A 25,822-nucleotide genomic window follows, 5' to 3' on the forward strand; every position below is an offset into this window, starting at 1 on the left:
AGGGGGCCTTGGGAGACATGGCAGGGGAGAGAGGAGAGGGTTTCTCTTGGAAGAGGGGGAGAAAGGGCATTAGAGAGAAAGCCCATTGCAGCCTCATTTCCCCAAAGTTCAGACTTTCCCACTGCTGGAAGAGGCAGTCATGGTGGGAAGCCCTCATGACCCAGGGGAGTCCTGTGAGGGAGGGAACTGTCCCTACAGAGACTAGGGGCTACTGATCTGTCTCCACCCTGTGCAGGCAGGAGACCAGGTCGGGTGAGCCCCTGACTGGCCAAAGGACTCTAAGATAGAATGTATCTGTAGTTTAAAGCAAAATAACTAAACATGTGGGCACATCTTTTCTGTAACAGACAGGACCCTGCTGAAGAGCAGAGTTGTGGTTACCACTTGGGGGTGATGGGAGTGGACACCAGCGACCAAGGGAACAGAAGTCTGGACTCCGCACTTATTTGAATGTCCATGGAACAGGCTGGTGTTTGAGGCATGTGACGGCCATTGTGCACCGATTATGTGCCTGGCACTGTGTTCAGGGGAGAATACCAAAAAAGTATACTGGGACATTTGCAAGTGTTTTTCCCCACATCCATTCCCCTCTTCCAACAGTTCCCATTTCCATTTGCAGACCCGTGTGATTAGGAGAGGCTGACCACACCCCCAGCTCCACAGGTATAATGAGTGTCAATCAGCACATTCCATTCCCCTGGGGTTGCTCCTGGGGTTTGGTTAAGTATGGGCATGTTCCTAGCCTCTCCAATCAGAATAAATCTCAAGACTTTTGTTGGGAATTCTGGATTATAGACTTTCTCTTTCCTCTCTTTCTATGCATAAATAAGAAAGTACATTGTTCTAGGGGCTTCTGACTGCCTTTGTGGGATATTGACGCTATTCCCAGAGAAAGGGAGAATAGACCTAAACAAAACAGGTTCTTGGTGACATTGTTGAGCCCTGATTGAAGGCAGCCCTATTGCTATACAGATTTGACTGACTGTTGCTAAAGGCCGAGTTCTTTGGCGCACAAAATTAGAGTCCAGGAAAGGCCAATGGAGTCTCTGGCAGTGAGAGAATAAGACAGGTAGGATTTCAATGATGGAGGGAAAAAGGAGAATATTCCAGTTTAGGAGTCAAGAGGTAAGAGAGAAGTATGCCTTTGCAAGACTGCTTTTCTCTTCTGGAGGAAATGGGGTGTCATGAGAAAATCAAGATGTGACTATTTGGGAAAGTGCCAGATCGGTGGGAGCTTTGAAAACCAAGAAGATACATGTAAACAAAATGGTAGTCAAAGGGGATATGTCATAGGGTCTTGACATCTTCACACAATGAAGTGACAGGAAATGCTTTAAGAAAAAACATCAGAGTGAGAATGTAACCAGTTAAGAATAGAGCCCAGGAGGCCAGGGAGGAGACTGTTAACAGTGACCAGATATGATATGACAGGAGTGGAATAGGAAAATAGTAACACCAAATATTTTACCCACAACACCTGCCTGATTTGAGGCTCTTTGTTGGGTGCTAACAATTTAGAAGGAATAAGACTGGTCTACCGAAGAGATAGGTGTGTAATACAGAGTGTAAAGATAGTAGGATAGGAACTTCAAGGAGATATGTGTACAAAATAAAGCAACGAGTAATGGCTGGAGTGGGAAGACTTTACAGAGATGACAGTAGAGATGAGTGTGCCAGTTTATGGAAAGTCCTGACTGGGCTTGGTGACAGATGGAACCTGGGAGTTAAGGGAGAAGGAAGAGCTGACACTGGTCATGGGAATGGAAATAGAGACATTTTGAAGGCAGACTCCAAGATATGGGGCAGTGACAGTCCTTCCCAGGGGTGAAGGAAAGGCGAGGCACATGGACATTTTCTGGCCAGGAGAACCTGGAGAATGGTGATGCTATGGACAAAACAAGGTTAATAATAGTAATAATAATGGGGGCGCCTGGGTGGCTCAGTATGTTAAGTATCCGACTCTTGATTTCGGCTCAGTCATGATCTCACAGTTTATGAGTTCAAGCCCCACATCAGGCTCTGTCTGACAGCACCAAGCCTTAAGATTCTCCCTCTCTCTCGCTGCCCCTCCCTCCTTCTGCCTCTGTCTCTCTCTCTCTCTCTCTCTCTCTCTCTCAAAATAAACTTTAAAAATTTTTAAAAAATAATAGTAACAATCATAATAATGGTTATGAATACTTCTGTGTCAGGCAGGCACTGTTAATTCTCCTCATAAACATGGGGGACAGTTCCTGTTATTATTATTCTCACTCTGTGGATGAAGAAATGAGACATGGAGAGAAGGTAGCAAGAGTCCTAGTTTAAACTGAGGCAGTTTGAAAAAAAAAAAAAAGAAAAAAAGAAAAAAAAATTTTTAAAAATAAATAAATAAATAAAAATAAACTGAGGCAGTTTGATTCCAGAGACTGCCTCCTTAACCCCTACACTAGGCTGCCTGAGGAAGTATTCTGCATGCGGGAAAAAGATGACTCCAAAATAATTTCACATGACAACAAGACTTTGTTAACTACCTTTGCTTCAGCCCTGGGACGTTCTCCCCATCAGGACATGAGTAAGATAGAGATGTGTAGATTTTCTGTCAACCCCAAATGCTAGCAATAAAAACCACCACACTTTGACAAATCAAGAGAGGTTCATTGTGGTCATTTCGCGTGAAGTGTCTGCAAAACGCATTACAAGTATTGAGCAGTCATTAGTCATACTTTACAATACTTTTGTGAGAGTGTCTCATGGCTGAGACTCTGGCCAAGTGTGTGAGAAGGGCTAGGGGAGATTTACAGAGAATCCTGGGGACTTTTGCTCCTCTAAAGTTCTTGAAAGAAATCACCAAAGCTTAAGATGCATCTTCTCAATCCACATAAGGTAATTGTCATATGTCTGAAACCCCCGTAAGAAATAGCCAGCATAGGTTAACATTTGAGCTGTTATTTGCCTATTCGGAAATTACATTTAGGAAAAACTATCGAATGATGCTGTAAAAGACTCCATTTTGTGAAATTATTTGTTTCTGTTTAGGATCAAATGATTCTAAAAATGGGGTCACTGTGGCGGCTGGTGGTTGCCATTATGGAGGAAACTTTCTCAGGATTATTCTTGGTTTCAGTCTTATCAGGGTACAGAAGAGACTGCAAGTAATTAATGTACTTGATAGCAGCTCTGAGGGTTTCCACTTTGCTGAGTCGTTTCTCCAAGTACTCTTCTGGCAGATGATGTCGGAGCTGGGCATAGCCTTCATTGACACACTTTACCCGCTGCCTTTCCCGTTCATTCCTTTTCCGGATGAAGGCTGGCCCATAGGCATATTCACACCTTCTGTAATTTGCATAAGGCATGGGGAAGGAGAAGGAGCAGGGTTCACCATAATTTTCCATGATCAGGGAATCATTGGGAAAAGGCAGCAATGGCAGGTCTTCAGAGAAAGGGGATGGTACTGGGGCATCAGGGTACAGGTGGAAAGTGACCATGGGGTCCAGATAGAAGGACCTGGTCAGTGGCAAGTGGACAGAATCAGAGAAAACAGGCAGTTTTTCTGGCAGATTAGAGTAGCTTCGATTGTCCATCATTTCCTCTTTAGCCTGGAAACATAACCAAGTTTATTAATTTGGCCAGATCAAAAGAGAGCACGTATCATTGATTTTCTCAGAGATCAATAGTTTAAAGACTTCTCTGCTTTGATGCATAGTTCCTGAGCTCATTCTGAAAACGATATTGGGCTATAATACTCTGTGGGTAGGAAGAGAGGAATTTTTGGTGGTACAGGGGAACAGCATTAAATAACACTGACTCACTTTGTAAGAAAGCTATTCTCTTCCAGCTCTTTTGATCCTTGTGATTACAAAGATGCAGCTTTAGTCTTGTAAGAGTGTGTCTTCCACATTACTAGAATGCTTTCTGATTCTCCCCAGATGGAGGCCTTCAACAAGCAATAGTATCTAGCTAGCATTTAATAACGCTTTGCTGTTAATTTCTATTAATTGTGAATTATACTGAGTTCACATTTATGGAAGTGATACAAAATTTCTTTTAAAAATACATCTGCTTGGGGCACCTGGGTGGCTCCATTGGTTAAGCGTCCGGCTTCGGCTCAGGTCATGATCTCACAGTTTGTGAGTTCAAGCCCCACGTCGGGCTCTGTGCTGACAGCTCAGAGCCTGGAGCCTGCTTTGGATTCTGTGTCTCCCCGTCTCTCGGCCCCTCCCCTGCTCATGCTCTGTCTCTCAATAATAAGTAAATGTTAAAAAAAAAAAAAACATTAAAAAAATACATCTGCTTGAGTAAAAAAAAATCTCACTTAAAGAAAAGTAGTAAGTAAATAACAGTGCAAGTGGAATACAGATAATGAAGACCATGAAAATGCATGCAATGCAAATAAGTAAAGTTTGGGAAACATTGAAATACCACAATATTCAAATACATGCTGGAAACATTACAAACGATTTAATGATCATGCAACCTCACGGGCATAGCCTTCTTAAGTAATACCTGATACGCCACAGGAAAAATAAAAAATAAAAATAAGAAAGGAATCATTTGCTCTTAAAAATTCACTTTAAGATTCTTTTAAATAAGAAACTCCCCTAATACACTTAAACATAGTCAAATTACATATTTTTACTTACATAGAACTTTAAATATATTGAATGAAGTCCCATCTGTATTTAGGTGTTTTGTTGTTTTTTTTTTTAACAGAACATAAGGATAGAACATTAGACCCAAGAAGTCCCACACCAATACATTCCTTTTTTCTGAATAGGTCTTCATGCACCTCATTTATTAAACAACCGTTACTTTTTTGCCTTTGACTATAATAATAAAGCCACAGCAGATTTTACAGGGATACTTCAGAGTAACGAGTTAACTGGGAGGTAGGGTAGTGCTGTAAGAAAAGAGCATTTTTCTTTCAGTTATAACACCCTTGAGTTTCAATCTTGGCTTTGCCCCTTCATAGCTATGTGTCCTTGGGCAAGCTTCTTAACCTTTCTGAGCTTCAGTTTTTTTCCTATGATCAACTGAGTTATTAACTACTCTGCAGGGTGGTTGTGAGGATCAAATGAAAAAATATATATAATGTACAGGCATCAGTTATTTTCCGCTTTCCTTTCTTTACAGATGAATACTTGTGTAGTGTCCCTTTCTAAATTGCAGCTCACAGAAAAACCTGGCTTATATTTTCCCTAACACTGGAAAATCAAACTTTGGCTTATCTAAAACATATTGGTTGAGAGACGATCATACCTAAAATGGAAAAAGCAACATGAAATCTACCTGTGGGCCTCCAGAAAAGAGAGAAATATGACTTTCTGTTAATTCCTCAAGGATGTGATTTTAAAACATCTTTAGGAATGAGGGCTTGGCCTCTATAGTTGGCATGTGTAAAGAAAAAGAGGCAACTTCCCCTCCCCACCTGAAAAACCTCAGACCTGTTTATGAGCAAGATTAGGTAACATTTCACTTGCTTCTCTACCTGAGCATAGCAACAACCTGCAAGCTATACTATGTAATGGGTGGAGTAGCCTCTAAGCACCAGAATTCAAACACAATGAGGTATATATTTTTTCTTTTCTCTTCTTTTCTTTTTTTTTTTTTAAATGTTTTTAATGCTAATTTATTTTTGAGAGAGGGAGAGAGAGAGACAGAGCATGAGAAGGGGAGGGGCAGAGAGAGAGGGAGACACAGAATCAAAAGCAGGCTCCAGGCTCTGAGCTGTCAGCACAGAGCCCGATGCTGGGCTAGAACTCAGAAGCCGTAAGAACATGACCTGAGCCGAAGTCGGACACTTAACCAACTAAGCCACCCAGGTGCCCCCCCTTTTTTTCTTTTTAAGTAGGTTTCATGCCCAGCCCAAGAGCCCAACCTGGGGCTTGAACTCACAACCCTGAGCTGAGATCAAGAGTCTTAGTCTTAACCAACTGAGTCACCCAAGTGCCCCTAATGAAGTGTATTATTTTAAAGTAAAGTGTGAAAAAGCCTATCCCATCTAGTATGGCTACTGAAAGATGAAAAAGACTATAGAATCAGAGAGGGCAGTATGTGATGGGGGTGGGGAGGGTGAGAGGTGAGAAGTGCTATAAGAAGTCATGGTGAAACACCCAGGAAAGGAGCAAATGCCAGGAAAAGCTCTTCCTAATATGGGGTTGGGGGTTGGAGGTGGGGATGAGACAAGTGTGTAGGTGCAATTAAAAATCAAAACAAAGGAACAAGAAATGAAAGATTCCAAATTACTGACCAAATTGGCCTAAAATAACTAACATAAAACAAAAATCTCTTGAAGATTAAAAACTAGCCAAGATTCTATCAAAAATAAAAAGTTGCTGAGAGAAAAGTTAGGAAATTCCCAAGGCAGGAATTCCAGAGGATAAGAGATAAAGAACATGGATGGCAGAAGCTACAAAAATGGCACAGTGGGTATGGAGTCTATATTTCTACATTTCTGAGAACAGCAGAGCCTTATTTCTGCCTATAGCTAATAAGCCAGAACTGACACAACAGAGTATCACAATGTAAAGCAGATGTCAGCAAAGCCAATTACACACAAGAATTCTATAGGTATGGTTTTACCCTGACAGATAGTTTTAATGTCTTAAACCTTGACCCAGATGAAATCTGAGTAATTTACATATGCCACAGGTACTTGAAAGTTTCTAGGCTTTAACTAGACTATGCATAATTCTTAGAAAAAGAGCTTGGTGTCTCTGTAGACACGCTGTTGAGAAGCTTTTTTTTTTACTAAGCATTTCCCAAAAGTTCACCAATCAATGTAGTAGCATTGAAATATGATTATCTTTTACTCAAAGAATAAAATTTAATCACAACACAACAGAGTGATACAATGATAAATGCAGTAAAGAAGAGGGTCAAGATAGAAACCTACTGGAGGATGGAAGTATTTGTAGAAATTGAGTACAAATTTTTAAAATAAAGCAACACAGATTATTGGTGTTGGGGCTTCACAGCTCCAGATACATGCACAGCTAACAAATGCACCTATCTTGGGAAAATCTCAGATTTCTGTCTTCTGGGAAATAAATGATGAGGTCTTAATGATAAAATCCTAAGAGATTCCGGTAGTTCTGCTGAGCATAAAAACTTCAACTTTTCAAAGATATTAAAAATATCTAGCCTGTAAGAAAAAAAGCTACAACTGCACGTATAATTGATTTATGGAATCTTAGGGATGGAAAGAATCTTACAAATCCTCTTATCCAATCCCTCATAGGTTGTGAGTTGGCTAAGCTTGCAGAGCTCATAGCAGAGCAGGGGTCAGAACCTAGGTCTCCTGATTTCCAAACCAAACCCTTTCCACTTCTCCAGATCTAATCACCAGCAAAATCTGGATCTTTCAATTTATGGGCTTATTTGATAGTTTAAGACAATGGAATAATCAGTTGATAAAATTCATCATTTACCAACTGTGCCTGGGAATTTTCTTAAAAGCCATATTCTTATTCTCCCTCTGTGGGCCACTCTGGAAAAGAGTCTCTTACCTGTTTTGTAGCTAAGATGCTGTATTTTGGGCTGTGTCAGACGTAACCTGATTTATAGGTGATCATTTAGTAACCGTATGCAAAGTAGCTTACAGTTAAACAGAACTGCTTAGTTCTGGTTTAGCCATTTTTTCTACTTAATATGTAGATATGACAACACATAACAATACTAAATAGAAAGGTTTGCTTACAAAACTGGACTCTTATAACAAATTATTTTGTAAAAAGAATGCCTCCCAGCCATCTGATTCATACGATTTTCTATCAAAATTATTTATGGAAAGTATCTTTAAGTAATAGTCTCATAATGTTGGTCAATATTCTTTTAAATAGAGATTAAGGCTATAACCAGGGAGGTAAACATGAACCTAAATATAGGCCTAATACATTTTGTTAAGATACCTGTTATATTTTCCTCTAGACTTTATTTTTTAGAGTAACTTTAGATGCACAGCAAAATTGAGCAGAAAGTACGAAGATCCCATATATCCATTCCCTGCACTTGCACATCCTTCCCCACTGCCAACATCCCGTCCCAGTAACATATTTGTTACAACTGATGAACCAATATTGACACATCACTCAAAGTCCATAGTTTACCCAACAGTTCACTCTTAGTGTACATTTTATGAGTTTTAACAAATGTATAATGACATGCATCCACCATTACAGTCTCATACAGAATAGTTTTAGTGCCCTAAAAAGCCTCTATGCTTCACCTTTTCATCCCTCCCCTGACAACCACTGATTTTTTTACTGCCTTTCCCGGAATGTCATATAGTCAGAATCATGCAGTATGTAGCCTTTTCAGATTGGCTTCTTTCACTTAGTAATACGCACTTAAGGTTCCTCCATGTATTTTTATGGCATGATAACTCATTTCTTTTTAGTGATGAATAATATTCCATTGTCTGGGTGTATCACAGTTTACTTATCCATTAACCTACTGAAAGACATCTTGGTTGCATCCAAGTTTTGCTAATTATGAATAAAGCTGCTATAGCCATCTGTGGGCAGGTTTTTGTGTGAAGATAAGATTTCAACTTATTTAGGCAAATACCAAGGAGTGTGATTACTGGATCATATAATAAGTGCATGTTTAGTTTTGTTAAGAAACTGCCAAACTGTTTTCCAAAGTGGCCATACAATTTTGAGCTCCCACCAGCAACGAATGAGAGTTCCTGTTGCTCCACATCCACACCAGCATTTGGTGTTGTCAGTGTCCCGGATTTTGGCCATTCCAATAGTGTGTAATAGTATCTCATTGTTGCTTTAATTTGTATGTCCCTAATGACATGACGTGGAGCATCTTTTCATATAATTATTTGCCATCAGTGTATCTTCTTTGGTGAGGTACCGTTCAGGTGTTTGGCCCATTTTTAAGTCAGGTTGTTTATCTTCTTGTTGAGTTTTAGGAGTTCTTTGTATATTTTGGATCATAGAAATGTATGTCTTTTGCAAATATTTTCTCCCAGTCTGGCTCATCTTGTTCTTTTGACAGCGTCTTTCACAGAGCACAAGTTTTTAATTTTAACGAACTCCAACTTCTTTCACCATTCACGCTGTTAGTGTTTTGTCTAAAAAGTTATCACCAAACCAAAGGTGATCTAGATTCTCTCCTATGTTATCTTCCAGGCATTTAAATTTTGTGTTTTACATTTAGCACTATGATCTATTTTGAGTTAATTTTTTGAAGGGTCTCAGGTCTGTTATCTAGTGTTTTTGTTTGTTTTGTTTTCGCATGTGGATATAGTTGTTCCAGCACCATTTGTTGAAAATGCTTTCTCCATTGCATTGTCTTTGTTCCTTTGTCAAGATTAGTTAACTACATTTGTGTGGGCCTATTTCTGGGCTCTCTGTTCTATTCGTATCTATTCTTTGGTCAATACCATACTGACACTGACTTGATTACTATAGCTTTATATTAAGTCTTAGAGTCAGATATGTTAGTCCTTCAACTTTGTTCTTTTCCATTAATATTGTGTTGGCTTTCTGGGTCTTTTGTCTCTTTATATAAGCTTGAGGATCAGTTTGTTGATATCCACAAAATTATTTGCTGAGATTTTGGCTGGGATTGTGTTGAATCTATAGATCATTAGGAAAAACTGACATCTTGTCAATCAATATTGAGTTGTCCTATCCATGGATATGGAATATCTCTCTATTTAGTTCTTCGATCTCTTTCATTAGTTTTGTAGTTTTTCCTCATGTATATTTTGTACATATTTTGTTATATTTATACCTATTTCATTTTGGGGGGTACTAATGTAAATTATATTGTATTTTTTTTTTAATTTTTTTTTCAACGTTTATTTATTTTTGGGACAGAGCATGAACGGGGGAGGGGCAGAGAGAGAGGGAGACACAGAATTGGAAACAGGCTCCAGGCTCTGAGCCATCAGCCCAGAGCCCGACGCGGGGCTCGAACTCACGGACCGCGAGATCGTGACCTGGCTGAAGTCGGACGCTTAACCGACTGCGCCACCCAGGCGCCCCTATATTGTATTTTTTTTATGTTTATTTATTTTGAGAGCGAGAGAGAGAACAGGAGCAGGGGAGGGGCAGAGAGAGAATAAAGGAGAGAATCCCAAGCAAGATCCGCGCTGCCTGCATACAGCCCAATGTGGGGCTTGGTCTCATGAACCGTGAGATCATGACCTGAGCCAAAATGAAGAGGCAGCCACTTAACCAACTGAGCCACCCAGGTGCCTCTGTATTGTTTTCAGTTTTACTTTAGATAGTATATATGAAAGCAATTGACCTGTGTATATTAACCTTCTATCTTGCAACCTTTGTATAGATCACTTAGTTCCAGGAGTTTGGGGGTTTTGTTTTGCTAATTCTTTTGGATTTTGTAAGCAATCATATCATCTAAGCTGTTTTATTTCTTCCTTCCCAATCCGTAGAACTTTTCTTTTCTTGTTATTGCATTAGCTAGAATTTGCAGTATGATGTTGAAAAGGAAGTGATGAGAAGATATGGTATCCTTGCCTTGTCCCTGGTTAATAGGAAATCTTCTGGATTCTATGAAGTGTGATGTTAGCTATAGGTTTCTGTAGACGTTCTTGATAAAGTTGAAGGATTTCTCCTCTATTCCTAGTTTACCAAGAGTTTTTATCATAAATGGGTTTTGAATTGTGTCAGATGCTTTTTCTGCATCTATTGATAGGATCATGTCATTTTTCTTTAGCCTGTTGCTGTGATAGATTTTGTTGATTTTTCAATGTTCAATCAGACTTGCATACATGAGGTAAATTCCACTTGGTTGTAGTTGAACTTACATCTTTTAATACTAACAATAAAATCAATAAGTTTAGGTTAGGTTCGTAGGTTCAAAAAAAACGTTTTTGACTAGCCAAAAAACCCATTAAGAGCTCCTAAAACCTTGGCCTTATTAATTTAATGTAATTTAATTATCATTTTGCCAAGAATTTCTAAGAACAAGCACTCCTTCATGTGTTTTTTTACATGAATTTTAATCTATTTGTCAAAATAATATTTGTATACTTTCAGGGCCACATCAAAGTACCCATACATTTTCTCTTTCTCCCTTTTTCTCCACACACACACACAATTTAGTACCAATATTTTATAATTAAACTGTCATAAAACAGTAGTCTCATAACATGATACCAAATGTCTTTGTATCTTTGAATGTATTATGCAGCAAATGAAGGAGGAGAGAAAAGTTAGGAGACATAGATGTACTGGTAAGTGTTTCAAAAATTATTTTTATTGTTACATTACAAAGAGGACGTCCAAAGAAAAAAGCCAGTTATCCAATAACTGTTACACATTTCAGAAGGAGGCCCCCAGAACCCCAGAACACACTAGAGCTCAAACAGCTGCCTCTCCACCTGACCGGAAATGTTGACAAAGGTGTGTATGTCACCAATCCAGAGAGGCTTGGGGTAAAAGAAAATTCCTTTATTGCAAGTGTCCAAGTTCTTAGGATTCATCCTTAAAGATACTAGAAGAAGATGAGAAAGACCACACACACCAGACTATGTTTAGTCATTAGAGTAAACTAGCAAATTGCTAGTTTGTCCTAGGATGCATTGCATCGGACATCACAGTACATGAGGAAAATCTGCATTTTATGAAGAGCCACCAGGTATTTCAGATCCACTTTACCATGAAGTGCAGCCACAGGCGAACCAGATACCTAGATAATATAGTCAGTGCAAAATTCAAATGGGTAATTCAGGGCTTTGATGAGGCTGGCTACACTGCAAAATATAAATGAAACTTGAAAATAGAATGTTAAGTCTATTTACAAAAGTGTGTTTAGTAAAGTGACTTGAGAAAAGTGAAGCTAACCACTTCCCACACATCCCTCCCCGCCCCTGCCAGAAAAACAAAACAGAACAAAACAAAACAACACCTGAAAATTATCTTGAAAACCAAGTTAAAACTGTGTGGTGGAAAAGACAGTGTTTGTTCCAGGTAAAGGACTTCAAGATAATTTACAGGCAGACTTATTTTTTATTAGTAAAAGTCACAAATAGGAAAAAGGTTTATTGGTTGACTTCGAGGTGTGTGCTTTTAAAAATGTCTGTATTAATACCTTAACAAGAAAAGAAAATACCAAGCACATTTTTGTTTCCAATGCTGAATTTCCCAGCAAGAGTTGGTGAAATCAACAGGGTATTAAAACAAAACCCAGGAATACTCAGTCAATTTTTTTTTTCAGTTGTCTGCCTTATTTCTTTCTAATCACCTGCAGTATGATTTCCAATTAGCTGAGGACAACATGACGGTCAAAGACGGATTTTCGCTGCTCTTGAACTTGAAGCTTCCAGCGCTGCTGGGCATACTCTACCTTATTCAGCACATTGGCTCGACTGCGGGAGCGGGCTAGCACATCGTGGGCATTTGCAAAAGGCTGGTGATCCTGAAAAGTCCAGGAATGGAGAACATCAGAGATGGCATGATAGTGTGACACACACACACACACACACACACACACACACACACACACACACACACAAAACTGCCATTATCCAGCCACAGAGATAGGAGCAGCTGGACTTTACAAACAACAGACCATCTCTTTGACCAAGCACTCCTAGGCACCCAAGTGCCAGAAGCAGGATGAACTCAACTACAGTAATACGTGGTTCAAGTAGTATGAGTGATGAGGAGGTATTTGTGAAATGTTTCCTTGAGTCACCATTTCCAAAGACATTTCCCAGAAGAAGCAGGGACCAAGACAGACAGTGGTCATTCATGTTAAAGACAAGCCTTCCCTGACAAGTAGGAGAAAGAAAATCCATTTCCACATTAATAGCTACCTGTTACAGATATGAAAAGCAGGACTTCTCCCTGTTTTATTCAATACTATATAGATAATCTTGCAGAGGAAAGACTTGTCATTTAATTTCCTGACTCCCATTACATTAGAATTGTTAGCTTGCCAGCTTGGGGCCACATTCATCCTTGGGAGAGGAGTTGACAGGATCTTATCTTGGCTGGTTTTAATATTTCCCTGCATCTTTAACACATACACTAAATGGACTGGTTTCAAAAATCCTTTTCATTCCCCCTCCCCGAGTCTGTAAGGAAAAGAGACATAGCTCAAGTGCTACAATTACCATCTATTACCAAGGACAGTAGGAATTATTACTTCAGCCTTTTTATTTGATAAGTACTTGAATCTTTCACTACTGGGCACTCAGGGGCTTCCATGTTAGTTGCTGCTTTTAGAAAGAAGCTACTGAAGGGTTACTCAGGTACCTGTGTAGAAAACCAAGCTATCCTGGTGAAAGTAAACCAATGCCACTGATGTTTGTAGTCATTACACAGGAAACCACTATGCTAATCTATCTATGGATTTGATATAAACACAGCTGCCTAAATGACAAAAAGCATTCAATACTAGTTCATTGCTTTTGTTTGCCTTTTCCTTGATCTTCCTCCTGAACCCTGTGTTAGCAAAGCTTCTAAATGTTCCAACATAGGATCCAAGTCACAAGTTGTACCTCTCTCATTAAACCTTGCCTCAAAGAAAGAAGTATTGTTTTGCTGTGCACGTTTGCAAAAGCTCCATTATATATCCAGGGCGGGAGTCAGCACATCTATAGAAAGCTATCCATAACCACATTAACTATATATACAACTTTCACTATGTGGAGTTATAACACCTGGTCTTCTTTTTATAGAAAGACACTTACACAATGTCTACATTTCAAATACATCAAAGAGTTTTCTATAAGGAATCTTTTTCCCTGCCTTCTCTGCCAAAACCGCCTCAACTTTTCACTTACTTTAGGTACCAGCTTGTTACAACAAAGGCAAAAGGCAAGCCCCCTGCCCCTTTAAAAAATTTTTAACCTTACAAATGAAAATAATAAAAACATATTCCATAAAGTTCAAAATGTTTCAAAGATTTAAGAAAAAAGGTCAGGAAAGAGGAAGGCTGAAGTTGTTTGATTACTTGAAATACACTGACCCGAGGTCATCTAACAAGCGAACACAAGGCTTACCTCACCTAACCTTGACTTGGTGTTACATCATCTCTACACACTGATTTTGTCCAAGTAGATTAAAATGACTCTATGGGAATATGGTGCTTCAATGAACTTGTATATAAAATAGTATTACCATTGGTTTGTTTTGACATAAACAAGAGTGGGAAGAAGGATATACTTTATCAGCAGAGCAGCTCTCAATTTCATAGTCCTGTTATCTACCCTTCAAGGTAGGGGGAGAAAAACCTTTCCAAGGGACAAATTTAAAGGACTAAACAAACCAGTTAATCCTTCTGGTCTGTTCTCCAACTATCAGAACAAGATTGAACTAGCTGCTCATGGTCATGGATGCTGGGAGAATGCAAATAGAGATTTACCCCTTTTATATGTTTGCTCTTTTTACACCTGATAAAATTACAATAAATACAAAACATGTTTTAATGCAATGCTTTGATAACAGCAATGATGTGTCATGGATACATGATACGATAAATATTGTGACTATTTGCAGTGAGCTTCTTAACTATTTGTACTAATTCTCACTTGATTTAAAATGCTCTACAGTGAACAAAAATGGAAAAAATAAAAGAATTTAACAGAATTTAATAAAGCATTTTTAAAAGCACATAAATAGTAAAGAACCCTCATGATAGATAAGCAACAATTGTAGGAATTTAAATTTAGCTTCTTTTTGTACAGAGTTGTTACCATAAATTCACAGCTGGAGATTAGAAAACCTTTCTCTCTGCCCAGAATCAAGTCAATAGATATCCAAGAGTCAGCCAGACATCTCAGAGAACATGTTTTCAGTTAACATATGCAAAGAATCAATCACTGGTGAACAAAATGGTTATTAAGCACATTACCCTACCAATCACATGACTTTCCTACATGTTTTCTTCTACGCATTTGTGCATCCACTTCTTGTATGTTCTATGTGTGTTACATTATTTCTAAAATCAGGAGCCAGATATTTTATACTGCAAAGAATATAGTTTTAAGTCAGACTTTCTATCTGGGTGCCTATTATGAAATGGCTTATGTGGCCTTTAATACATAACATTTTCATGTTAGTTCCCAACTGGGAGTGTTTTGCCCCCCAGGAACATTTGCCAATATCCGTGGACATTTCTGATTATCTGATTGGGATAAAGGGTGCCACTGGCATCTAGAGGGCAGAGGTCAAGGACGCAGCTAAGTACCTTACAATGGACGGGAGAATATCCCACAACAAAGAATCATCCAACCCAAAATGTCAATACTGTTGAGGTGGAGAAAATCTGTCATATGTGAATGAAAAGTAACATGGGAACAGTATTTGAGACTCTAATGCTTCTGGTATACAACCTCCTGTGCTTCTAGCTCTCTTGTCCCGTTAGCCCTGTATGCCTAGTTTTTGCCCACATCAGATCTCCAGTCTTGACCTTTCTCCCAGCCTATTACTCCCTGCCTTGAATTCTTACAAAATAAATAGGCGTTTGTTACATGTTTAAAAATAAAAGGTGGAAACGTACTGTAATTAGTCATTTCTTTTATGTGTCTGTCTCTGTTTCATTCATCTCTTTATTCCTAGTCCCTAGCAGAGGACCTGATACAGAAAAGTTACTCATTATGTATTGGTTGAATTAATAAGGAAGCAAGGAAAAAAGAGGCAGAGGTGTTTCTATGAAAGTTCTTGACAAAACATAAATGAAGTCTTGCCCAAATCAGTTAAGTATTCATAATTGATATTCATATGATAATGTATTCATTGAAAAGTAGGCTCTGTTTGTAGTTATAACTCAAGCCATCTAGTCAGGATATCCTCTTCCCATCTTTTAGCAACAAGTCCACAAGCAATTCCAGAGTAAAAGGACTTCTGACTATGGTTGGCAAGGGCTCACGCTGGCTTAAGCTTTTGGGATTGGCTCTTGAAACTGTTGAATTTTACCCATTTTAAAGAACATAGGCCAATAGAGTAATCCAAAATAAAAGTAATTTCTGAAAATATGTACATATAGAAGAATGAAATAGTAGAAAATTTGGAAAGAGGCCCAAACAGGATAATAACAAAACAATATAATTCTCTAAGTTATACTGAATAAATAACAAGTCTGTGGGGTATGTTCATTACTAGACATTTGTGAATGAAGTAATGTTAACATAAAAAGGAGACCACAAACTAATTTACACACATTATACCAAGTATATGTACAAATATAAATGTGTTTTGAAGACAGGAAGAGAATTGAGAATGATAGTTTTATTTTCCTTCAAAGATTTTTTTTTTTTAGAAGGAGGGAAAAAGAAATATAAAACATCAGCAGGTTATCAAGCTCCACCTCATTAAGAAAAGAACACTGTCTTCATGCTTCCCTTCACTAAAGCCTCTGCCCTCTAATATATTTGGTCATGCTGACAGGAAAGGTATTCAGGCAGGAGCTTGGGGAGAAATCTATCTCAGAAGCTTTTCTCAGTGTAAACAGGGAAAGGCAATGAAGATTGTGCCCTTGATACTAAAGGGCAAAGCTTTGCGCAGCACACTCACCAAGTTTAAACTACCATATTGATGGCTTTACAGAGCAATTTCCTCATGAAGAGACATATACTACAATCAGACCAGTCCTTAGCTTCTCTATTTGAGCATCTGCTCCAGCACATGAACATCTATATGCGACCATTTTTCACTTGCTCTTTGTATCAGACGAGGACAGAGACTGGCCTCACAGCGAGGGCAAGCCAAGTACTTACCCCAACATCATCATCGCTCTGTATCAATTGTGAGTGTCCAAACAGGCGTCTCTTCAGTATGGGCTCAACAAGGGTAAGATATACCATGTACAGAAGTAGAAGGCCCAAAATGGAGAGATAAATTATAATGGTAACCTGAAGGAAATTGAAAATAAGTTAATCTCTATTCAAGCCAAGAAATCAGAATTTTGTGTAATAATGACACCACAGTGAAGACTGATTTTTCAGCAAAGCATATAGGATTCTTATACAAACCAGATTCCAACATAAACAAACTCAACTCTTCACCAAAGTATTATTTAAATAGAACGAGGAAAGTAAGCATGTTGTCTTTGAGATCTTTTTGCAAGTTTTCAAAACTCCGCCTTCACCTACTGATAATCATCTGTCAAAGCTGCTAGCACACAGTTTGCTTTTTGCACCTGAAGATGGTATCCTAGATTCAGCAGCACTGGGTTAAGACAACTTAAAGGAACCCTTACAAAAAATGTAATTCAGATGAATTTCAACAGAATACTCTTTTAGATCAATTTAGATATACAAAAATACACTTCAGGTCAGTGATTTCCCTGAGATCTTAATTTGTATGCTGTCAAAAAGTACAGCCTCTGGAATGGCTATAATGAAAGATAGACAGTGCCAAATGTTAGCAAGAATGTGGAAAACATGAACCCTCATACATTGCTGGTGGGAATGTAAAATGGTACAACCACTTTGGAAAACATTCCAGCAGTCTCTTAAAAGTTAAAATAAACTTATCTCTCTAAGGAATCTACCTGAGAGGAAAACATATTCACACAAAGACATGTGCACAGATATTTATGACAGCATTATTCATAATAATCAAAATGTGGAAATAACTCAAATGTCTATCAACTAATGAATGGATAATGAAAGTGTGGTATATTCATATACTAAAATGCTATTCAGTAAAAAAAAGGAATTAAATACTGAAAACGTGCTAGAACATGGATAAACCTTAAAAACATACTAAGTGGAAGAAACCAGCCACAGAAGACCACATATTGTATGATTCTATTCGTATGAAATATCCAGATCTGTAGAGATACAAAGCAGAATAGTGATTGTCAAGGGCTAAGGTGTGGGAATAAGATTAACTGTAAATAGGCATGAGGGATCTTTTTGGGGTGATGGGAATGTTGTAACACTAAATCTAAAAATTTTTTTTAATTGTTTTAAATTTCCCCAAATTTATTCAATTATACACTTACAGTGAGTGACTTTCAGGGTCACTCATGTGTAATTACACATCAAAAATTTAGTTGAAAAATAAAAACGTACAGTGAGGATTTCTCTACCGGATAGCATCCTGCTGGAACAGAAACTCTCCCACAGAAATCTTTGTAATTGTTACACTGACCACCCCAGATTCTTCATGAAGTCTTTTCTCAGGGAAAATGAATAGGAAGTTCCATGTAAAAAATTGGGGAGGAGAACTGTTAGCCACCATAATAAAGTAATTTAATTCATTAGAGGTCCAAATGGTGAGGAGAGTGACCTATATTCTATTTCCTATAAGAAATAAAGAAAGGAAATCTTAGAATCCAGAAGTGTTATTTCTAGAACAAAGTAGTCTATTTATATAACTTTTTCCCTAAGGGTTGAGAAGGCAGGAAGAAGAGGGCCTAGTCATGCTGTGCTTTTACTAGCTTCTGGCAAACATGGCCCACAAAAAAGCCAGGATATGTTTTGGGATATACATGTAGGGCATTTTCGTGCCATTTCATATCACACCTATGTAACGTGTCCTAATAAACCCACAAAGTATCTCAATGAGGTGGGCAGAGAGCAGGCCCACTGTTCTCTGGGGTTGATATTGAGGGTGAGGAAGGAAAAGTGTTCGCAGGTGGTGAGGAGGGGAGAGAAGAACAGTACTTGAGTGACTAAAATAGAATCCAGATGTCCAAAATTTTCTTACTTGTCTAGATACCATGAAGAACTATTCCAGAAGCAAAAAAGATGAATTTTTTTTTTTTTTTTTTTTTTTTTTTTTTTTTTTTTTTTTTTTACCTTGATCGTAACAGAGCTTCTTTCCTCGTACTTGCATTCACAGCGTAGACAGTATGCTTCTACATCAGGCCCGCGCACAGGCATGGGATCCACAACATGAAGGCAATCGCTGAAAAAACAAAGATAAAAATACTGCATTAGGCTACCTGGATGTTCTACTTGTACTGATCAAAACTTTCCTGAAATCCAGAATAATCACTGACCTTACCCAATTACAGAATTTAAGGAACAACTAATAAGGGAAGTGAAATCATTTGCTTTCTCCATATTAGCAATTTAGTGAGATTTAACAGTCTAAGAATCATAAAGACATATATCAAGTAGCTATTTTCAAAAGTGCTGCTTGTTGGAGCGCCTGGGTGGCTCAGTCGGTTGAGCATCCGACTTTGGCTCAGGTCATGATCTCGCGGTCTGTGGGTTCGAGCCCCGCATCGGGCTCTGTGCTGACAGCTCGGAGCCTGGAGCCTGCTTCAGATTCTTGTCTCCCTCTCTCTCTGCCCCTCCCCCACTCATGCTTTGTCTCTCTCTCTCTCTCTCTCAAAAATAAATAAACATTAAAAAAAGAAGTTAAAAAAAAAGTGCTGCTGTTAACAGTTAAAAATCCCAAAAGGCATTGAAAATTACTTAGCATATCAAGTTATATTTAGACTTGTACAGTTACCAAGAAAAACTGCTTTAAATGATTTAAAGTATCTTGGGGCATTGTTCAAATATGAGATATCTCTTTTATGAATGAATTTAGTCTTAACTGCCACAGTGTGGTATCTGAATGGCTAATCACACTTAACAGTTGGTAAATTCTGAAACTCTGAACACTCAAAGGCACAGTACAAAACAATTACTTTTCTTAATGAGCAAAGGTCTATTGAAAAAGCATGGGAAAATAGGCTTAGGACAACAAAAATATTTAAAAGTGCAAACTGATTACCCAGAAGAAGTATATAAAAAATAATAAAAGGCTGAATATTTTTGTTGTTGGATATTCTTTATTTTCCCCCCATTTTCCAGGCCACTTATGAAAAAAGAAATTCTATCCAAAAAATCTTTTCCCAGAAATCTGTGAATTCTAGGAAATAATTAAATTATTACTCTTCCCAGCTATTAAGAGCCTACTACTCTGTTCACCTTCAGCAAAAGTAAGCAAGGGGCACCTGGGTGGCTCAACTGATTAAGTATCCGACTTCCACTCAGGTCATGGTGGCTTGTGAGTTCAAGCCCCACGTCGTGCTCTCTGCTGACAGCTCAGAGCCTGGAGCCTGCTTCAGATTCTATGTCTCCCTCTCTGTCTGCCCCTCCCCCGCTTGTGCTCTGTCTCTCGCTCTCAAAAATAAATAAACATTAAAAAACTTTTTTTTAAAAAGTAGGCAAAAGTTTCCTGTCCTGCCAGCTGCTGGGCAATTTTCTTTTGTCCTCTCTTCTTTAGGCACTTCCGACTGCCTAAAGAACTCTACAATAGCATCCTGTCTCACCCCACCCATCTTTCTTGGGGGCACACAATTCTCTAGGCTACAGCTTTTCCTTTGCTGTACTTTTTTATGTGTCCCATTCCCTCAAGCCATGGCATAAGAGAGAAAACCCAAAATGGCATAAATGATAAAAATTCCATCAGTTATCCCTAACAGGTTATTTAATTTTAACAAAGGTACTAATGAAAAAGAAACCTCAACTGGTAGTATGGTAAGGTAATCTATCTCAGAATCCTAGCCCAACACTTTCATAGAACCCAGGGCTCCTACCACCTAGGTCAGCTCCCCTGTATTTCTCTAAACCTCAGGAAAATAAGACTTATCTTCTAGTTTCCTATTTCAGCTTCGGAAGCCTTCATAACAATACCCAGGAATTACTTGAGGATCTAAATGTTGAGTACTGAGTGTTTCTTTTTAAGTACTGATGTAGTTTAATAACAAGGAGATATTGAGCATTGTGCAAAAGTTGTGCGGGGTGGGAAAGGAAGCAGGAAGGTTGGTTCTGGGTGGCTGGTCATGATAAACACAGAACCCAGGTAAAGAACGCAACCACTCTGGGAACGAGGCAACACCTCCCCCTAGTGCCAAAAGGAGGACTTACATCATATCCCAAACACAAACCAGAGAACTCAAACTTTTCTTAAGTTAGACAGTGTAAGTCAATAAAGAATTAATGCCAACAATGGATGAAATGGAAGCCACAAGGTAAAACTATACCTAGGACCAAATAGTTATTGGAGGCTTTGTAAAGCCATAACATCCTGGTTAATCATAACCTGCCTACCCTTTTAAAGCCAGTTAATAACTGAGAACATATCCTCAGTAAAAGGCTGAGCTGCAGGAAGGAAGCAAGGGAGAGAGGGAAGAAAAATCGGAAACAAGCTTTGTTCTCAGTTGTTTATTTTCAAAGCCCCCTATTTTGACCAATACCCAAAGATGAATGGCATATGGTTCTGTCTGAACCTGTAATTATAAAGTCAGTGAAAAGATCAGTGCTAAACACTTGAACAGTGAGTTTACCTGCCCCTCCAATAACAGGCATCATATTCTATTAATAATAATAGATTAACCTAAATGTGTTTAATGTATTTGGAAAATTTATAGGAATAACGTAATTTATTTGAACTTTCTTATATCATAAAAGTAACTTGATGATATACAAATCTATAAGAATATAGCTAAATCACTTTGTAATATGAGACATTTATTTGTTTACTTTTGAGAGACAGCATGTGAATGGCCATGAGTAGGAGAGGGGGAGAGAGAGAGAGAGAGAGAGAGAGAGAGGTAGAGGTAGAGGTAGAATCCCAAGCAGGATCTGCACTGTCAGCATAGAGCCCAACGTGAGGCTCAAACTCACAAACCATGAGATCATGATCTATGCCAATATCTAGAGTCAGATGCTTAACCGACTGAGACACCCAGGCGCCCCTCTAATATGAGACAATTTAAAGTGGAGCATGGAAGTTCATAAGCAATTTTCAAGAACACACTTATCAAATATCAGACTGAACCTAAATGCATATCATGGGAAGAACAGACAACAGTATCAGAAAAAATACACATGCTCAAAGGCTACCTTTTCTTTTTCAAAATCAGTTTGGAATATTGTAACCAAATGAATGTAATTTTTGCTTTCAAAAATTTTGCTGTATATTTAGTTGTGAAATCAGGTATGTGTGAAAAGTTCCTAGCATAAAGAGCTATTTTTCTTGTAAGCCTATCCCAGCAATATTCCACCATGGTTACAAACCATAAAATATCACAATTTCATGAGAAGGAGCCCATCCATCCTGCTACAAAACAACTGCTTCCCAATCATTTTATGCCATATGTGGAAAACTTATCATTTGTCAGGTCCATAAATAGAGGGGGCTACTGGTGACCAGTGAGGCAAGATCCCCGTCTTGCTTGATTACCCCAAGGGCTGAGGGAGTTCTTGACACACCTTAAACCATGGCATACCGACTGGGAAACTATGCTATACACGGCTCCTTCCCATTCCGTCCTGAGCCTTTTGACACTTCTAAACATAGTCTCCTATGTAGTTGGCAATATATCATCAAAACCTACAAGGTGTGAAAATTATAACCCAGATAAATGAGGCTTGCTTACCTTCCACTGAAAACCAAGAGGAAGGACTAAGATTGCCAGAAGGTAGCTATGGGCAGGTAGGTGCCACAAACTCAACTCCATCCCTTATAAAATGCTCCCTACTTGGGGTTTTGTGTTTTGGCCATATTCCTTTAAGTTTACATCAAGCACGCAGAGCCTTACTCTCACTTTTTCAAATGGAAGTGGAATTTGACACTTACAATTAAAAAGAAATACAGGTGACCCTTGAACAATAAGGGTTTGAACTGCATGGGTCCACTGTACACAAATTTCTTTCAGTAGACACAGTAAATGTATTTTCTCTTTCTTATGACTGTCTTAATATTTTCTTTTTCTAGCTTACTTTATTGTAAGGGTAAAGCACAAAATATATATAACATACAAAGTACGTGTTAATTAACTATGTTACTGGTGAGCCTTCTGGTCAACAGTAGGCTATCAGTAGTTAAGTTTTGGGGGATATTTTTGACTGTACCAGGGTCGGCACACCTAAGCCCTACGTTGTTCAAAGATCAGCTGTACCTAAAAAGGAAACAATACATTGGATAAACATTCTGGGCTAACAATGACACCCATAGAAAGAAATTTGACAGGTAATTCAGTAATCTAGAATACTTACCAATCTTTTTGGGATATGTTCTTATTATAAATATGCCCAGAATTATCTTTATAGGGAGGACAGATACATTTACATCGGACATCCTCGAAGTTCTGTAACCAAAATGGAAACTTAGTATAGCTTGTTGACATGTTAGCATCGACATTTTTTAAAAAACTGTACCATATACATTTTACTAAGCATCCCCTGTCAAATATTCTAAAACCATTAATTCTGAGAAATAAAACTTTTAAAAAGTCAGGTTCTTTTTGGTAATGCTAATGAATCTTTATATATTACATAAAATTATTTTGAAATAATACCTGTACATGATCTGTGGTTTATTACTTACAATTTACAGGTCATACGACAGTCAAACTGTGCTAATGTTATCACCCTCTGCCTGCTAGTAAAAAGACACAGCAGACAGCTGTGCCTGCAAATAAGAATCCAATTACAAAAGGATGGGGAAGAATCAAACTAAATGTTACTTATAAAACAAGTCACAATTCTTTTATCCACCATTCTTCCACCCTCTGGTAAAATGGCATTGATATGGATAAAAGGGGTTGTACTAGAGCTCTATACAAGGTATGAAGTTTTAGAGGCACTCAGCTACAATTTAGAAAGGAAGTACACAAGGGAAGTAGCTGAGTCTAGCTGAGATCAGTTTGGTCTACCCTTCCCAGGAAACTTTGCTTCCAATTCTGGTAGACAGAGAGTATAACTACTGATAAGCAAGTTGCAAGAGGTGGAGAAACAGGTGACTAAATATAGGAGTACAGGGAGTAGGAGAAGCTTCATTAGCAAAAGGGAATTTATCTGAGAAGGCAGCGGCTCATTAGTCCCCAGAGGACAAGGCCCAGTGTTGCTATATATGTGATGCTATGTGTGGCAGAACTGTTGACAATGCATTCATTCATTCAGCAACCACTTAGTGAGCATCTGTTCAGTACCAGAACTTGTGCTCAAGGAAGTAGATTCAGATTCCTGCCAGTTATTAGGACACACCCTAGTAATGGAGACTGACAAACAAATACATGATTACAATACAATACTTAAAATGACACAGGAGATATGCAGAGGATGCCAGCAATGTTCTGAAAGTCAGGAGAAGCTGCTGTCCCTGTTTCTGGTGGGAGGTAGGGAAGATTTCAAAAAGAACTCCCAGTTAAAAACCCCCTGATATGTCTGCATGTAACCCGTCTTTCCCAGCCCCTATATTTAAAGATATTATAGATTAAATCTCCTATTTTTAAAAAATGCAAATGTCATTGTTTCCCCATGACATTAATGTGAATTCCTTCTGTTTTCTCCAAGAAGGAGCTAGCTCATCAAGGAGGAAACACAAGTGTGTATGAGGCCAGAGCACGTCTGGAGGGTGGGGGCATGAAGGGGATTAAAGAGCAGCATGAGGAGGCTAGAAGGACCAAGAACTGGAGCAGGGGAGAAGGCCACAACTTCACCTCTCCTGCAGTTTGGATCCTCCCTTCTCCCCTAAATTATCAGGGAAAGAGAAGGCAAACAAGGGCCAAGAGATCCTAGAGAGAGTTAGGTTAGGTTACTAGGCCGGTGAGAGAGACTCTGTGTAGGTCCTAGTGGGAAGGAAGGCTGCCAGGAAAGGCAAGTTCTTACACTGGGGAGGGAATCGTTCAGGGATGAGTTGAAATGAGTCAGTTCCTAAGAGGTAAGATTTCCGTGACATGGGGGCTTCCTATCACTTTGGCTTAGGGAATGGAGCGGGAGGGTGAGGAAGAGGGCTGTCTGTGAGGCAGGTAGAGGGCGGCGGTAGACTGTCTGGAGCTTAATTAATGGTGGAAAGTTAAAGGCTCTTAGAGTTAGAAAGGCTGTAAAGTTTCAGGTGGGTGCAGTAGGGGCTGGGAAGGGAAGTGTCTAGGAGCTAGAGGAGTTGCCTCTCCAGGCTGTGCGCACTGTCAGGGCTGGGTGGAGCTGGGGCCGCAGGCGGGGTATCAGGCGGGAAAGAGGAGAGTAGTGTCGGGGCTAGGGGTGGGAGTGGGGGCAGTGACTGTCAGACTGTCAGGACCAGAGGGCGAGAGTGCTATCAGGCAGTAGGGTGTTGGGTGGGGGGTTTGCTAGGGCTGTGAAGCCAGGGGTCGGGCTGGCAGGGCTGGGAGAGGAGTGGGGTGGGGAGCAGGTTGACAGACTCAGTTTCCGCAAGGCCAGGGGCAGGGGAGGAGCTCCAGTCTGGAGCGCAGGCTGGGCAGACTCACCTTGGCGGCGTCTGACAGCTGCACCAGCAGCAGCACTGAGAGCGCCAGGCAGGAAAGGCTGAGCAAGGAGCCAAGCCGTAGAAAGCCTCCCCACAGAGTCGCCATCGCTGCCAGGCCCAGCAGTTCCCACAGCCCGGAGCCCGCCCCCCGAGACCTGCTCCCGGCTGGGGCTCAGTCTCGGGCTCCGGCTCCGGCTCCTCCGACCGCACTTCCGTCTGGGCTTTGGCGTCACGGCCGCGCCGGGTCAGCTACAAAAAGCTTCCGCCCCGGAAGCGGTTCCCGGTGCTAAGGGTCCAGAGGCTGCGCCGTGCCGACGCCTGTCCCGCGTACACTCGGACCGCGAAAATGAAAGGGGAGCCTCCGGGGGCGCAGCCTTGGCCTGGCAGAACTTTGAGGCGCGAGGCTGCCTTTCTCGGATGCATTAGCAGTGGGGGCTGTGGACCGCCAGTGCTCTGTAAAGTCCGCTCGCCCAGGGAGACCCCCAGTAAGCCCAGGAGCTGAGATGGGAACCTCCAGCGACCCCTGCGAGGCCGGAGCCGTTCGTTGCCGGACACTAGGCTGCAGTGAGCCCAAGCCCCAGGGATTGCTTGAGAGGACGGCCCATCCCGCAGGCGCAGGGGGGCGGGTGGCAGGCGTGGAAACGGAGCTATGGGACTGACTGGCCGAGCCATCCTTTCCCGGGAAGCCTAACCCCCTC

The 25,822-nt window shown here is 39.8% G+C and overlaps 2 protein-coding genes across 3 annotated transcripts; both read right to left on the minus strand.

Annotated features, from left to right (window-relative positions):
• Positions 1 to 2,637: 2,637 nt before the first annotated feature.
• Positions 2,638 to 4,072, minus strand: ASCL3 (achaete-scute family bHLH transcription factor 3). Its single transcript, XM_003992979.4, has one exon. It carries the CDS (start codon positions 3,561 to 3,563, stop codon positions 3,018 to 3,020), a length of 546 nt encoding a protein of 181 aa, XP_003993028.1. The 5' UTR covers positions 3,564 to 4,072; the 3' UTR covers positions 2,638 to 3,017.
• A 7,123-nt stretch (positions 4,073 to 11,195) lies between these two features.
• Positions 11,196 to 25,259, minus strand: TMEM9B (TMEM9 domain family member B). 2 transcript variants are annotated; one of them, XM_019812035.3, is made up of 6 exons: positions 25,126 to 25,259; positions 22,916 to 23,007; positions 18,716 to 18,824; positions 16,685 to 16,819; positions 12,205 to 12,378; positions 11,196 to 11,649 (listed from the first exon to the last, which is right to left on the minus strand). In XM_019812035.3, exons 1-5 carry the CDS (start codon positions 25,228 to 25,230, stop codon positions 12,223 to 12,225), a joined length of 597 nt encoding a protein of 198 aa, XP_019667594.1. In that variant the 5' UTR covers positions 25,231 to 25,259; the 3' UTR covers positions 11,196 to 11,649; positions 12,205 to 12,222. The 2 variants fall into 2 exon arrangements, with proteins under 2 accessions (XP_019667594.1, XP_003993029.1); XM_003992980.6 differs by having other exon boundaries at positions 11,196 to 12,378.
• Between the last annotated feature and the right edge of the window lie 563 nt (positions 25,260 to 25,822).

Source organism: Felis catus, chromosome D1 (genome assembly GCF_018350175.1).
Source record: "Felis catus isolate Fca126 chromosome D1, F.catus_Fca126_mat1.0, whole genome shotgun sequence".
NCBI lineage: Eukaryota > Metazoa > Chordata > Mammalia > Carnivora > Felidae > Felis > Felis catus.